Below are 15,824 nucleotides of genomic sequence, written 5' to 3'. Positions count from 1 at the left end.
AGTGCAGTGGTGAAATCTCAGCTCACTGCAACACCTCCCGGGTTCAAGCAATTCTCCCACCTCAGCCGCCCAAGTAGCTGAGATCACAGGCATGCACCGCCATGCCCAGCTCATTTTTGTATTGTTAGTAGAGACGGGATTTCACCATGTTGGCCAGGCTGGTCTCAAACTCCTGGCCTCAAGTGATCTGTCCACCTCGGCTTCTCAAAGTGCTGGGATTACAGGTGTGAGCCACCGTACCCTGCCCAGATGGGAAAATTTGAACATGAAAATTTAGAGTGACAGAAAGAGTTAAATCATGTCAATATTGTATATACAAATGTATGCCTGCATAATGATACTGAAAAAGAGAAAGGCTTCATTGTCACCATGAGAGGTTGCTAGGGTCTTAATTCATTTCACTGAAAATTGACAAATAGCCAGCCTGAGCAACATGGCAAAACCCCATCTCTACAAAAAATAGAAAATTAGCTGGATGTGGTGGTGCACACCTGTGGTCCCAGCTACTTGGGAGGCTAAGGTGGGAGGGGCATGTAAGCCTGGGAGGTTGAGGCTGCAGGAAGCCATGGTTATACCACTACACTCCATCCTGGGTGACACAGCAAGACTCTGTCTCAAAAAAAAAAAAAAAAAAAAAAGCCGGGTACAGTGGCTCATGCCTTTAATTCCAGCACTTTGGGAAGCCAAGGGGGGTGGATCACAAGGTCAGAAGATGGAGACCATCCTGGCTAACAGGGTGAAACCCCATCTCTACAAAAAATACAAAAAAAAAAAAATAGCCGGATGTGGTGGCACACGCCTGTAGTCCCAGCTACTCGGGAAGCTGAGGCAAGAGAATCTCTTGAACCCAGGAGGTGGAGGTTGCAGTGAGCTGAGATTGCACCACTGCACTCCTGCCTGGGTGACAGAGCAAGACACCCTCAAAAATTAAAAAAGGAAAAGACAAATTAAATAAATAAATAAAAGGGCTGAACATTGATCCTGGCCTTTTCTGCATGAACTGGATGAACCACTAGTTAGTGAGTGGAAGCTCGCTGTAGAAGTATTCTAGCTAAATAAATGCTGAGAGTGAGATAACTGGAAAACTGTCACTGTGTGGCTCCCAATGAAATAATTCATCTAGGAAACGTTCGTCAGTGACTGCTAAAATAACTGGGAGAAGGAGTGACGGGGAACTTCAGAATGGCTGGACCAGGCTGACAATATCTGAACCTATTAGTGAATCTTCAAATGAAAAGAAGAAGCAAGCAGGCCTCACATGCTCCCCGATGTGAGGACCTGCCAGTGGAAGGACCTGGCACACCACGAGGGGAAATATTCAGCCTGGACACCATCCAGCCTCTGGTTCTGATATCATTTTACAGGAGACACTGGAGCCATCAGAACATGTTAAGTGGCACCAAAAGAATGCAATCAGCTACATGCAGAATGTGGGTAACAGCCGACAGAGGACCTGGTTTCCTTGAAAAATTAATTGAGTGGTGGCTGGGCATGGTGGCTCATGCCTATAATCCCAGCACTTTGGGAGGCTGAGGTGGATAGGTCACTTAAGGTCAGGAGTTCAAGACCAGCCTGGCCAACATGATGCAATCCCAAATCTACTAAAAATACAAAAATTAGCTGGGCGTGGTGGCAGGCGCCTGTAATGCCAGCTACTCGGGAGGCTAAGGCAGGAGAATCACTTGAACCCAGGAGGCAGAGGTGGCAATGAGACAAGATTATGCCATCGCACTGCAGCCTGGGTGACAGATTGAGATGCTGTCTCAAAAAAAAAAAAAAAAAAAAAAAAAAAATTAACTGGGTGAGAGTAAATCAGGGAAGAGAAACTGTTAGAGATCGAAAGAGAATGACAAGACAAATAATCCAAATGTAATGTCTGAATCCGGTTTGAATTGGAACAACACAACTGTCAAAACATATTTTTGAGACAAAAGGAAAACAAATGTGGCCTGGGCATTCAGTGTAGTGATTATAATATTCTAGATACAATACGATTGTGATTATGCTTTAAAAAGTCCTTATCTGGGCCGGGCACAGTGGCTTATGCCTGTAATCCCAGCACTTTGGAAAGCTGAGGTGGGAGGATCAGCTGAGGTCAGGAGTTTGAGACCAGTCTGGCCAGTATGGCAAAAACCATTCTCTACTAAGAATACAGAAATTAGCCTGACATGGTGGCACGTGCCTGTAATCCCAGCTATTCAGGAGGATGAGGCAGGAGAATTGCTTAAACCTGGGAGGCGGAGGTTACAGTGAGCTGAGACTGCGCCAGTGCATCCCAGCCTGGGCAACAAGAGTGAGGCTCCATCTCAAGAAAAAAAAAGTCCTTATCTGTCAGAGGTACACACTAAACTATTCGTGGGTACAATAATATGACATCTGGCATTTCAAATACTCCAGCTTTGTGTTTCAAAAACACAAAGAGGAAAAAAGTGTGAAAAAGGAAAGGAAGGAGAGCAGGAAGGAGAAAAAAGACAAAAAAAGGACTCGATATTTAACGAACATAATGGAAGCGGGTTTCTGTGGTGTTTTCTTGTTTTTTTTTTTTTTACCAAATCGGGCATGCATTCCAGAATGTTCAGGATCTCTGGGTCGCTCAGCTTGTTGTGCGAAAGGTCAAGGACACAAAGCCTCAAACACTCTCGTAGATGCTGAATGTCCTCCACAGTCTCCAGGTGATTGTGGGCCATCTGCAGCGTATTCAGGACTGGGAGGCAGGCTGGAAGATAGGATCAGCAGACGTCAAAAACAAAGGCATAAAAATCCTTAGCCCAGGCGCAGCGCTGTATACCTGGAATCCCAGCACTTTGGGAGGCTAAGGTGGGAGAATCTTTTGAGCCCGGGAGTTTGAGACCAGCCTGGGCAACACATCTATAAAACAGAAAAACTTGCCAGGTCTGGTGGCAAGTGCCTGTGGTCTCAGCTACCTGGGAGGCTGAGGTGGGAGGATGACTGGAGACCAGGAGGTTGAGGCTGCAGTGAGCTGTAACGGCACTGCTGGGCTTCAGCCGGAGGGACAGAGCAAGACCCTGTCTCACAAAGAAGCAAAGCAAAGCAAAATCAAAAGCACTTCTTGCCCATAATATAAAATCTCAGAGCCTCCCTCAGGGGAAAGTGATGGGCAGATGGCAGACAGAAACACTGCTGGGGACTCTTACAGAGGTTTTCAATGGTCTTGATGTAATTGTTGCTGAGGTTAAGAGCGTCCAGTTTCTGCAGAGGTTCCAGGTTCTCGATTTTATGGAGCAAGTTCACTTGCAAGAAGAGGCAACGCAACTCAGTTTGGGCCTCCAGGTTTTCGATTTTCCGTATTCCATTGCATTGCAGCCAGAGACAGCGCAGCCCTGTGTATTCTTCCAGGTTCTCAATGCGGTCGAAACCTAACAAGGAGGAAGCACGAGGGAATTAGGCTCCTACTCACAGGGCAGAGGGGTCATGGCCACCCTTGTTTTTGCCTACTATTAGGGACTGAATGTCTGTGTCCCTTCAAAATTCATGCATTGAAATCCTGACCCCTAATGCGACGGCATTTGGAGGTGGGAGGTTTGGGAGGGGAGAAGGTCATGAGAGAAGAACCCTCATGAATGAATGGCATTAGTGACCTCAGAAATGAGGCCCCAGACAGCTCCTTTGTCATCTTCACCATATGAGGATACAGCAAGAAAATGCCATCTGAGGCCAAGCGCAGTGGCTCATGCCTGTAATCCCAGCACTTTGGGAAGCCAAGGCGGGCCGATCACGACGAGGTCAAGAAATCGAGACCTTCCTGGCCACCAAGGTGAAACCCCGTCTCTGAAAAAAAAAAAAAAAAAGAAGAAGAAAGTGCCATCTGAGAATAAAAAAGCAGGCTCTCACCAGCCACCCAACCTGCCAGTACCTTGACCTTGGACTTCCCAGCCTCCAGAACTGTGAGAAAGAAATTTCTGTTGTTGATAAGCCACCCAGGCTATCATATCTTGTTACAGCAGCTCAAAACGGGCGCAGACACCTACCTATCTGGCATCCACGCCTCCTTCCTCCAGTATCAACTTTTCCTGGAGGGACCGTCCTGCTCCTAATATCACCCGACGGCTCTCTGGACAGCCTCTCAGAGCCACCTCACTCATTTGGGGTGGTCACACTTAGCCAAGCAAGACCAACTTTGATGAATCCTAGGGGGTTCTTGCTGAAATAAATGGTAGTCTTCCTGCTGGAATTGCCCACCTGGGAGGGTGGAGCCTACTGCTACCTTCATGGAGGGGAGTGGGTGGGGGTGAGGGTGCGGTGGGGGTAAAGCTACCCTGAAAATGTCCCCACCAGGACTAACTCTAGTGCAAACTGTGGGCCTTGTTTTGTTCTCTTTTCAGTTTTATGAACCAAATTTAGGGTTAGGAAAACAAACGTTTTAGTTGCCTTTAGTAACTCACCATCAATGTGGAACTCACGCTTCATTTACTATCACCAACACTTAAAGTTATTTTGTTGCCTGAAAAGGTTTTTATTTAAAAAATTTTAATATCTGTGGTGAGCAAAATAAAAAAAGAGGTGCACTCAGGATCCTGCCAAGAGACCATCTGTTTTCATTTCTCTCTCTCCCCTTCCAAGCTTGCTATCAGCATATGGAATATTTATAATAGTTATAACATACATTTAAACTTAGGTATTGTATAGATTTTTTTTTAATCCTCTCTTTTTTTCCAGAAAAATGTTTATTATTTTATTTCTTCCAGTCTTATTTTAAGTGCGTGGGTTCACGTACCAGGTGTGCAGGTGTGTTACAAAGGTCAATGTGTGCCATGGGGGTTGCTCACAGATCATCTCATCACCTAGGTGCTAAGCCTGGTGTCCATTAGCTATTCTTCCTGATGCTCTCCCTCTCCACAATCCCTCTCCACAAAAAGTTTTATAGTGGAAGTATTTGTCATGTTGCTTCAAGGTCTCCATACTGAAGTTAGCATCTCTAAAAGATAGGAACTTTTTGTCTTTAAGATAACCGCAATGCCACTGTGACGGCGAAACAGCAGTTCCTCAATGTCCTCAAATAGCCTGTTACTGGTCACGTTTCTTTGTTATCTTTTTTTCCAAACTGTCTACTGTATGAATCAACAGAAAAATAAGGTCCAAACCTTGTAGCTAGTGGACGTCTCTTAAGTCACTTTTTATCTGAGATAGAGTCTTACTCTGTCACCCAGGCTGGAGTGCAGTGGCATGATTTCGGCTCACTGCAACCTCCACCTCTTGAGTTTAAGCAAATCTCCTGCCTCAGCCCCTTGAGTAGCTGGGATTACAGGCACCTGCTATCATGCCCAGCTAATTTTGGTATTTTTAGTAGAGATGGGGTTTCACCATGTTGTCCAGGTTGGTCTTGAACTCCTGACCTGAGATGATCGGCCTACCTTGGCTTCCTAAAGTGCTGGGATTATAGGCATGAGCCACTGTGCCCAACCAACTATTTTTTTTTTTTTTTGAAACAGAGTCTTGCTCTGTCACCTAGAATGGAATGCAGTGGTGTGATCTGAGCTCACTGTAATCTCTGCCTCTTGGGTTCAAGCGACTCTCCTGCCTCAGCCTCCCAAGTAACTAGTACTGCAAGCATGCATCACCATGCAGGCATGAGCCACCACACCCAGCCTTAAAGTCACTTTTAACCTGGAGTATCTGTGTGGGTGTCTCTCTCTCTCTTTCTTCCATTGCAATTTTTTGGTGAAGAAAGTGGATTGTCTCCTTGGGTTTCTGACATTCTGGTTTTTCTCCCTGGTCTTCGCTCCAGCTCCTGCCCCATCTCCTCCCCTTTTGCTGAGAAAGACCTCAATTTGCCTGTTCAAGCCATCTCCAATCGGCTGTCGCCCCTGGATCCCACCATCACTACAGCCACCTGGCTAAAGTCTCCCGTGAGATCCTAGTTGCTACATGCTATTGTCAGTCCTCTCAGCCCTTGATCATTCCAAGGTATCTGGCCCAATGGGCCCTGCGCCTCCTCTCCCAGCTTCCTCCTCAGGCTCTCTGGATGACTCTCCTGGTATCGATACCCTCCTGTTAGCACTGCAGTGAGACAGGAGTGACCCTGATACCATGGAGTGATACAGTGTCACCTCCACTTTTGTCTTGGCCTTGCTTCCCTTCTTGGGAACTTGCTGTGGCGGAAGTCAGCTGCCAGGGAGAGGCTCCTGTGGTGAGAAATTGGGGCCTCTGCCTGACAGCTGTGAGGTCTAGAGCCTAGAAGTGGATTCTCCAGCCCCAGTCAAGCTGTCATATGAGCTAGGCCATGCTGACAGTCTGACTACAGCCTCATGAGAGACCCTGAGCTGGAACCACCCAGCTAATCGCTCCCTAGTTCCTGGCACTCAGAAACGGTGAGACAATGAGTTTCAGTTGCTAAGTTTTGGGGTAGTTAATTATATAGCAATCGATAAATAATATGGGCACCTCTCTCTCCTAGGTCTTGTACCTCTCTGACTGCCTCTACTTAGTCAAACTTACTGGTTCCATTTTTCTTCCCACTGCTTAAGCATCCATTCCCCCGGGATCTGTCCGCTACACTTGGATGCTGGGTGGGGAATTCGGAGGGGGACAAAAGTGGAGATGAGGAGACCCTTAAATGTTGTTCCAACCCCTGAAGATATTTGTGCTGCTGCAGCCCTTTGGGCATCTCCCTGGCGTAGCACCATCCTCAAAGTAGCTGCCCCCATCCCCCAGGACACCAAAGGCACCTTTACCGGTTCCCTCTCTGCATTTTTAGCCCTCAACAGGGCTGGGCACACAGAAGGCTCTCGGCAAGCATCTACTGAAGAAACAAATGAACAATCAGAGGACTGCTGAGCAAGTTGGTCACCCCATCAGCACAGACTGGGAGCTCTCAGGCTGGAAAAAGCCCTGCCTGCAAACCTGAGCTTCCATTTATATAGGATATTGGACTCCAGCCCTAGGTCCTGTTCACGCCTCCCCATTGTAAGAGGCACGCAAAGATCCTCATCATATGTTTCCAACATCAAGCTGCAATCCTTCCCAACATAGCCCTTCCAAGCCCGAAGTCCCTACAAACTAGCTTTCTGGTATGACAAATTAAAGTCCTGGCTGGGCCTGGTGGCTCACACTTGTAATCCTAGCACTTTGGGAGGCTGAGGCAGTCAGATTGCCTGAGCTCGGGAGTTTGAGATCAGAATGGGAAATATGGAGAAACCTTGCCTCTACTAAAAAATACAAAAATTAGCCAGGCAAGATGGCAGGCACCTGTAATCCCAGCTACTTGGGAGGCTGAGGCAGAAGTGCTTGAACCTGGAAGCAGAGGTTGCAGTGAGCTGAGATTGCACCCTGCACTGCAGCCCAGGCAACAGAGCAAGACACTATCTCAAAAAAAATAAGGAAAAAAGTTCCTTAGTTAACAATAATAAAAGATACCCGTGTGTTTCCTTGGTATTCATATAGCCAATGTCTCCTTTGTGAACTCTGGTCAGGCAAGACTTTTTCTTGAAGGAAATCCTTTTCCATAAATCTCCACTAAACTTTGAAATCTCCTGCTTAGATACATTCTGAGAACTAAAGATGATTCCTGAAAGTAATTTGTTATATGAGTAGGCAGAATCTTTTCACCTGACATGAAGCATTTCCTCTTAGGTCCTTACCTTTGAAGTGTAAATACAGTGTATCATTCAAAGCTGGGGTAATATAAAGCTTGTGCTGCTTGCAGAGTTTTTGCAGGGAACTTTTAGTCATTCTGTTAAAATGGAAAACATGAATAAGCTTATTGCAAATTGTCACTGTGAAATATATTCTCAGAGTTCTTTACCACATCCTTTCCTGCCAGAAATTCTACAACACCCTACATGCCTGATACCTATTTTAAGTTCTTTTTCTCTTTCTTCTGTTTCTTCTTTTCATAAAATAAGCCGATATAGTTTTCAGCCTTTTTTTTTTTTTTTTTTTTTGAGGTGGAGACCCACTTTATTGCCCATGCAATGGCGCGGTCTCAGCTCACTGCAACCTCCGCCTCCCAGGTTCAAGTGATTCTCCTGCCTCAGCCTCTGAAGTAGCTGGGATTACAGGCATGCACCACCACACCCAGCTAATTTTCATGTTTTTTGCAGAGATGGGGTTTCACCATGTTGGCCAGGCTGGTCTCAATCTCCTGACCTCAGGTGATCTGTTCACCTCGGCCTCCCAAAGTGCTGGGATTACAGGCGTGAGCCACCGCACCCAGCCTATTTTCAGCATTCTTAAAAATTGCAATGTATGTTCTTTTTTTTCCTTTTGAGACGGAGTTTCACTCTGTCACTTGGGCTGGAGTGCGGTGATGAGATCTTGACTCACTGCAACCTCCGCCTCGTGGGTTCAAGCAATTATCTTGCCTTAGCCTCCCAAGTAGCTGGTGTTACAGGTGCCTGCCGCTACATCCAGCTAACTTTTTGTATTTTTAGTAGAGATGGGGTTTTACCATGTTGGCCAGACTGGTCTCGAACTCCTGACCTTGTGATTCGCTCACCTCAGCCTCCGAAAGTGCTGAGATTACAGGCGTGAACCACCGCACCTGGCCTAAAAATTGCAATGTATATTCTAATAAAAATACTTTAAATGGTGTCACCAGGAACTACTGCTGCTCCTATTGCAGGTCTGGCTTTAAAGCTGAACAGAATGTGTGCTCAGCTGTGCGGGAGAGGCAGGGCCATCATCACTCCACTCTCAGACACAGGGCAGGCAATTCAATCTACCAGCCTCTATTTCCTTATCCGTACAAGTCGGTGATTATGCCATTTGCCTTACTTCATAAATGCACACTGATTTGCAGCATGCCCACGTACCTGGGGCTCTGATCTTCCCTGTCTTCTCTTGGGTGTGGGAAGTGACCATCTGATCCATTATCACCACTCTGTTTCTGCTGGCTTTGGGAGGATGTGTCAGAAGAACCCACACATGTTTCCTTAGGCTCATTAATGTCTTTAAAATAAAAGAGATCAGGTCTGCAGAGATCAAGATATATATCAAAAAATGTCCCCCAGCTTCAGTTTGGTTAAGGACCAACCACTTTTAGTATAGAATATCAGTATTCTTTAGTGGCTGGGCATGGTGGCTCAGTCCTGTAATCCCAGCTCTTTAGGAGGCTGAGGCAGGTGGATTACTTCAGCCCAGGTGTTTGAGACCAACCTTAGCAACATGGCAAAACCCCATCTCTACAAAAAATACAAAAATTAGCCAGATGTAGTGGTGCATGCCTGTAGTCCCACATAATTGTGGGGCTGAGGCAGGTGGATCACTTGAGCTCGGAAAGTTGAAGCTGCAGTGAGCCACGTTCACACCACTGCACGCCAGCCTGGGCAACAAAGTGATACCCTGTTTCACAAGAAAAGAGGGAAAAAAAAAGAACACCAGTAATCTTTAAATGTGTAACAATTTCTAAAGTACTGTCAATGATTGTGTAAATTTCACTACTAGGTACATCTTCTATAAAAACGCTTGTAACAGGTGCACAAGGAAACATGGACAAAGATATTTGTTTCTGCCTTTTTAATAAAAGCCAAAAACTATTAATGATGTAAATGTCCATCCATAGGGACTGTTTACATGAAACAATGACTTGTTCTTCTGCTTTTGAGAAGAATGCACTTGAACTACATCCATCTATACAGATAAATCTCAGAAACGTATATGGAGTGAAAAAAAGCAAGTTTCACAATAAGCACTGGAAAACATTTATATAAACTAAAAATATGCAAACCTGGCTGGGTGTGGTGGCTCACACCTGTAGTCTCAGCACTTTGGGACTAAAAATACAACAAAATTAGCCAGGCATGGTGGCACACACCTGTAGCACATTTTGGCTAAAAATACAACAAAATTAGCCAGGCATGGTGGCACACACCTGCAGTCCCAGCTATTCAGGAGGTTGAGGCAGAAGAATCACGTGAACCCAGGAGGGGGAGGTTGGAGTGAGCCGCGATTGCACCACTGCACTCCAGCCTGGGTGACAGAGTGAGACTCCATCTCAAAAAAAAAAAAAAAATATATATATATATATATATATATGTATGTATATATATATATACATGTGCATATACATATATGTATATATACACATATATTTTTTGAGATGAAGTCTCAAAAAATATATATATACACATATAGTATATATATATATATATATATATATATATATATATATATATATATGGAAACCAATGCTATGTGTTGTTTCGGGGCATATAGGTACAGAGAAGTGCTGGAAAGAATCCATATAAAATTTTGGACAAGGCAGGAAAGGAATGGGATTAGAAATGGGGTGGGGGAGAGAGAATAAAAGGAACACAAACTTTATGTGAAATTTATTTATTTATTTATTTTGGAGACAGTCTCACTCTATCCCTCAGGTTGGAGTGCAGTGGCAGGATCTTGGCTCACTGCAACTTCCACTTGCCAGGTACAAGTGATTCTCATGCTTAGCCTCCCAAGCAGCTGGGATTACAGGTGCCTGCCATCATGCCCAGTTAGTTTTTTTTTTGTTTTTTTTTTCAGTAGAGATAAGGTTTTGCCATGTTGGCAAGGGTGGTCTCAAACTCCTGACCTCAGGTGATCTGCCCTCCTCAGACTTCCAAAGTGCTGGGATTACAGGTGTGAGCCATCGCACTCAGCCTTATTCATTTTTATTTTTATTTATTTTGCAGAGGGGCTTATTTCTTTCATTAAAAAAGACTTCAAGTAAATATGATAAAATATTAATCATTTTCAGTTCTTAGGGGACAAAACATGGGTATTTGTTTTAATGTTCTTTGTTCTTCTGCCTTTTAAAAAATTTCTCAAGCAAAGTGTGGTGCAGCATGCCTGTAATCCCAGCTACTCAGGAGGCTGAGGCAGGAAGATCTAGCCTGGGCAACATAGTGAGATTCCATCTTTAAAAAAAATATGGCCAGGTGCGGTGGCTCACACATGTAATCCCAGCACTTTGGGAGGCTGAGGTGTGCAGATCACGAGGTCTGGAGATCGAGACCATCCTGGCCAACATGTAAAACCCCATCTCTACTAAAACAAAAAATTGGCTGGACATGGTGGCATGTGCCTGTAATCTCAGCTATTCGGGAGGCTGAGGCAGGAGAATCACTGGAACCAAGGAGGAGGAGGTTGCAGTGAGCCAAGATCACACCACTGCACTCCAGCCGGGCAACAGACCTAGAGTCTTCTAAAAAAAAAAAAAAAAAAAAAAAAATCCTCAAAAGGAAAATCACTTGAAAAGAAACAAAAATTGTGAGAATATCTTTTATAAAAAGAAAATGAGCACATTGAAATGAATACTTTTTTTCAAAGGTCATTCCAAATTGGCCAATTCAACTGCACTTAACATTAAGAGCTCTGGTCTGCTGCTTTCTGTGTGTTTGTGTGATCTATTGAACAAGACTAAACGCTCTGTGTGTAGGGAGTGTGTCTTAAACTCATCAATTTTGCGTAGAATGCCCAGCCACAGGAAGCTGCAGACAAATGTGGAAAAAGTAAAGAATAAATGCTCAACATATTAATATACGTAATCAATTAATAGCAAGAGCTACCATTTAATAATGGCCCACCATATGCTGGAACATTTAGTTATAATTATTTCCATATATTCCCTTATAATTATCCCAGCTTACAGATGAGGAGACTAGGGCTCAGAGAGGTTAAGCTCTGGGCCAACAGCCATACAGCTGATTAGCTGCTGACGCTCCACCTGAACCCAGTATCAGTGGCTCCAAACCTGGTGTCTTCCCACTGAGCCATGCCAGTTCCCTATGGCTCTTCACCCAAGGTTTGTAGGGACAGATGATGCTTAAGATATATTTGTTGCCTGGAACACAAATCAGCTGCTTTATTTGTTGCCTCGGTTCAGAAGCTGGAACACAAATCAATTATTTTTTAATCTAATCACTAAAAGGCTTCCCTTCGGGCACCAAGTCTTGTGGGAAGCAGAAGCTGAAGCCCACCTTTAAAAAAAATTATTTATTTATTTATTTATTTAAGACAGAGTCTTGCTCTATCACCCAGGCTGGAGTGCAGTGGTATGATCTTGGCTCACTGCAACCTCCGCCTCCCTTCAATCTCCGCCTCCCAGGTTCAAGCGGTTCTCCTAACTTAGCCTCCCAAGTATCTGGGATTACAAGCACACATCACCACGCCTTGCTGATTTTTGTATTTTCAGTAAAGACAGCGTTTCGTTATTTTGGCCAGGCTGATCTCAAACTCCTGACCTCAGGTGATCCACATGCTTCGGCCTCCCAAAGTGCTGGGACTACAGGCGTGAGCAACCGCGCCTGGCCATGAAGCTGATCTTTTAAGTCCATTCTGTCAAACTCTAGTGAGGGGGTCCCAGAACCACAAAGTCTTCATTCAGACTCTCTGCCTTAGGCCAGGCACTGAACTAGACTCCAAATTCAATCAGGATGTGTTTCGCTGACACAACATGCAGTCTGGAAGGGGAGAAAGCCTTTGATCTTACGTGGTCACAGACTCGCGCCCATCCGAGTCTGTTCTGTCACTGACTAGCCGAGGATGATCTGTTTGGAGCAAGTTTTATAACCTCTGAAGTATCTGTTTCCTTCCACGTACCAACTGGGGAGAGAAGCCCCTACTGCAGAGCGTTGTTTGGTACCTTATTACTGTTATTCTTTAGCTGTGAAGATCGGTTATGTGGTGTGGAAGGAGGCTGGAGCGCCCAGCCGGGTCGGCCCGTCTCCACCCGCCCTCCCCGGGGGGCGGTCGGCACCTTTGCAGCAGCCCCCTAGGCCTGCGCTCTCGTGGTCACCCGCAGACTCCTCCACGCCGGGCTCCTGCGTGCAGTCCAGCTTCGCTGCCCCATCCGCCGCAGGCTCCGAGGGCTCAGGGTGCATGTTCACTTCTGCGCCACCGAACGCCCCGCAGCTGTGGGGAGCCCAGTTCCGCCGCGGACGTTGCTACCGTCCCTAGCCCAGCCGGAGACTCCCCGCTTTCCTTCCTCGCCAGCCTCTGGCGCCCCAGTTATTACAGCTCAACGCTTTCCGGGTCGCCAAGGCAACCTCCGCGCACGCGCACTCGGGACGCGCGCGCTGGGGACGCCGGAGACGGGCCCTGCGACGGCTCCGCCCTCGGCGCGTGCGCGGGTCACGTGGGGGTGCGGCCAGGCGGCAGCTGAGGCTGCGGAGACGGGGGCGGTGGCCGCGCGGGTCTGGCGGGACCGGTTTAGAGGACCACGCCGCCTTGCAGGTATCGCGCCCCCTGCGCCCTGGGTGCCCTCTCGCGGCCCTTCCGCCCCAGATCCCTCCTCGGTCTCCGTAGCGCCAGCCGGCTGCTCGGCCCGACCCCTCTGAACTCTCACCACGCCCCCGGGGCCCCGGGCTCCCTCCGCGCCAACCGGCCCCGAAGCCCGTGGCGCTGGGGACCCCAGGAAATCTTCGTCCCTTCCTCCCGTGAGACTCCCTCTTTCCAGACCAAACACCCCGGCCCCGCCCCTTCACATCTCAGAGCTCCCCTTCCCCCGGCTCCATCCCCACGCCCTCCACCGCGGCGCTGCAACCCCTTCTCCCTTCCCCCGGGCCCCGCGCCCCAAACCCCGGACCCTGTGGTGGCCGGCGCGCGCCCTGCTCTCCCTGCAGCCTCTCACACGACTCCTCCCCCGAGCGGCTCCGGCAGTCGCCTCCTTTGTCGGTGCTGTTTTATTCTCCTTTATAAACGATTTGGCTTGAGTTGTTGCTGTGTTTTTCTAAAATGGAAGTAATTCAGAATTATCGAGCTCCTAAAGAAAGGGCACGCCGATTCCTCTTGAAGCGGTCGTGGGTTCAGCCGGGATTTCCGAGTTTGCTTGTGTTGACTGGGCCTTGCCGGGTGCTGGAGCGAAAGGGCTGGGAACACGAACCAGGCAGGTCCCTGTTCTCCTGAACGTGCCGCCCAAACACAGCCGGGGAAAGCAGGACTCTGCAGCGCCCCTCGGCGATCCCAGCAGGATGTGTATAGGTGACTGCGAGGCTTGTCTGGGAGTCTCACAGCGGGCTCCCTGGCCAGGACGCTGCGCCTTGATAGACCTCCATCTACACGGCAATCAGCCCTTTCTGAGTCGTGGCGTCCTGGGTATACTACTTTACCTCTGTAAGCCTCAATTTCCCTATCTGTAAACGGGAGCGTCTGACTGTGCTTTATAAGGGTAATGAGAGAATAAAGTGAGACAATAGGATAAAGCACTTAGCAGAGTCTTTGGCATAAAGTGAGCTCTCAGTTTTACTCTGACCGCCATAGATACCCAATAGCTAATGTCAAGCACAGTAATTGTGGCTAGTAGCTTAGGTCTGTTGAGCACTCCAGGAAGGACACTGTTCTAAGTGCTTTCTATGGACCACCTCATTTTGTTCTTTTTGTAGTTCTTAGGCAGGAACTGTTAACCCTTGTACAGGTGATGTGAGCAACGTGCAGAGGCAAAGTAAACTTCGCTCAGGACACACAGCTCTTAAATGGGAAGCTGGATTTTCAACCCAGGCAGGCTCCTTTCGGAGTGTGTGATTGATTGATTGAAGTAGTCTCGCTCAGTCGCCCAGGATGAACTGCAGTGGTGCCTGCGAGCTCGCTCACTGCAACCTCCCCCACCTGGGCCCAAGCGATTCTGTGCCTCAGCCTCCTAAGTAGCAGAGATTCCAGGCACGTGCTACCACACCCAGCTAATTTTCTTTTCTTTTCCTTTTTTTTTTTTTTTTTTAAGTAGAGATGGGGTTTCGTTGCGTTGGTCAGGTTAGTCTTGAACTCCTGGCCTCAAATGATCTGCCCACCTTGACCTCCCAAAGTTCTGCGATTACAGATGTGAGCCACTGAGCCCTGCCGAGTTTGTGGTTTTAATCACTGCAGGAATATTCTAGGGGCACAGAGTTAAACAGATTGGTGCTACTTTTTTTTTTTTTAAGTAGGTTTTTAAAAATTGAAATAAAATTCACACAACATAAAATTTATCATTTTGCCTATTTTATTTATTTATTTAATTTATTTATTTATTTATGAGACGGAGTTTCGCTCTTGTTACCCAGGCTGGAGTGCAATGGCGCCATCTCGGCTCACCGCAACCTCCACCTCCTGGGTTCAGGCAATTCTCCTGCCTCAGCCTCCTGAGTACCTGGGATTACAGGCACGTGCCACCATGCCCACCTAATTTTTTTGTATTTTTAGTAGAGACGGGGTTTCACCATGTTGACCAGGATGGTCTCGATCTCTCGACCTCGTGATCCACCTGCCTCGGCCTCCCAAAGTGCTGGGATTACAGGCTTGAGCCACCGCGCCCGGCCATTTTGCCTATTTTAAAGTGTACATCTCGGTAGTTTTTTGTTTTGTTGTTGTTGTTGTTGTTGAGATGAAATGTCACTCTGCTGCCCAGGCTGGCGTGCAGTGGTGAGATCTTGGCTCATTGCAACCTCCACCTCCCAAGTTCAAGCAATTCTGCCTCAGATGCATGAGTAGCTGGGATTACAGATGTGCACCACCAACACCTGGCTAATTTTTGCATTTTTAGTAGAGACAGGGTTTCATGATGTTTACTAGGCTGGTCTCGAACTCCTGACTTCGGATGATCCACCCACCTTGGCCTCTCAAAGTGCTGGGATTACAGGTGTGTACCATCACGCCCCGAAACTCAGTAGTTCTTACTATATTCAGAATCTATGCAGCCATCACCAGTAACTTAATTCCAGAACATTTCATCACCTGCAAAAGAAACCCCAACCTCATTAGCAGTCACACTCCTTTTCCCCCTTCCCCTCTCCCCAAGCAGCCCTAACTTATCTTCAGTCTGTATGGATTTGCCTACTCTGGACATTTCATACAAGTGGAAACATAAGATACATGGCCTTTTGTGTTTGCTTTCTGTCCCTTAGCACAATGTTTTC

General features: G+C 47.0%; 1 protein-coding gene across 1 annotated transcript in view; it reads right to left on the bottom strand.

Annotated features, from left to right (window-relative positions):
- Positions 1-12,977, bottom strand: part of DNAAF1 (dynein axonemal assembly factor 1) — a 32,260-nt gene extending 19,283 nt beyond the window's left edge. Inside the window, exons 1-5 of the mRNA XM_039480523.2 lie at positions 12,695-12,977; positions 8,772-8,907; positions 7,599-7,690; positions 3,156-3,377; positions 2,550-2,716 (exon numbers count right to left, since the gene is read on the bottom strand). Of these exons, the coding sequence (XP_039336457.2) occupies positions 2,550-2,716; positions 3,156-3,377; positions 7,599-7,690; positions 8,772-8,907; positions 12,695-12,818 (741 nt within the window). The 5' untranslated portion in view covers positions 12,819-12,977. The remainder of the gene's footprint in view (positions 1-2,549; positions 2,717-3,155; positions 3,378-7,598; positions 7,691-8,771; positions 8,908-12,694) is intronic.
- Between the last annotated feature and the right edge of the window lie 2,847 nt (positions 12,978-15,824).

The sequence above is a fragment of the Saimiri boliviensis genome, chromosome 1 (assembly GCF_048565385.1).
Source record: "Saimiri boliviensis isolate mSaiBol1 chromosome 1, mSaiBol1.pri, whole genome shotgun sequence".
In the NCBI taxonomy this organism is placed as follows: Eukaryota; Metazoa; Chordata; class Mammalia; order Primates; family Cebidae; genus Saimiri; species Saimiri boliviensis.
This window is presented reverse-complemented; position numbering and strand designations above follow the sequence as displayed.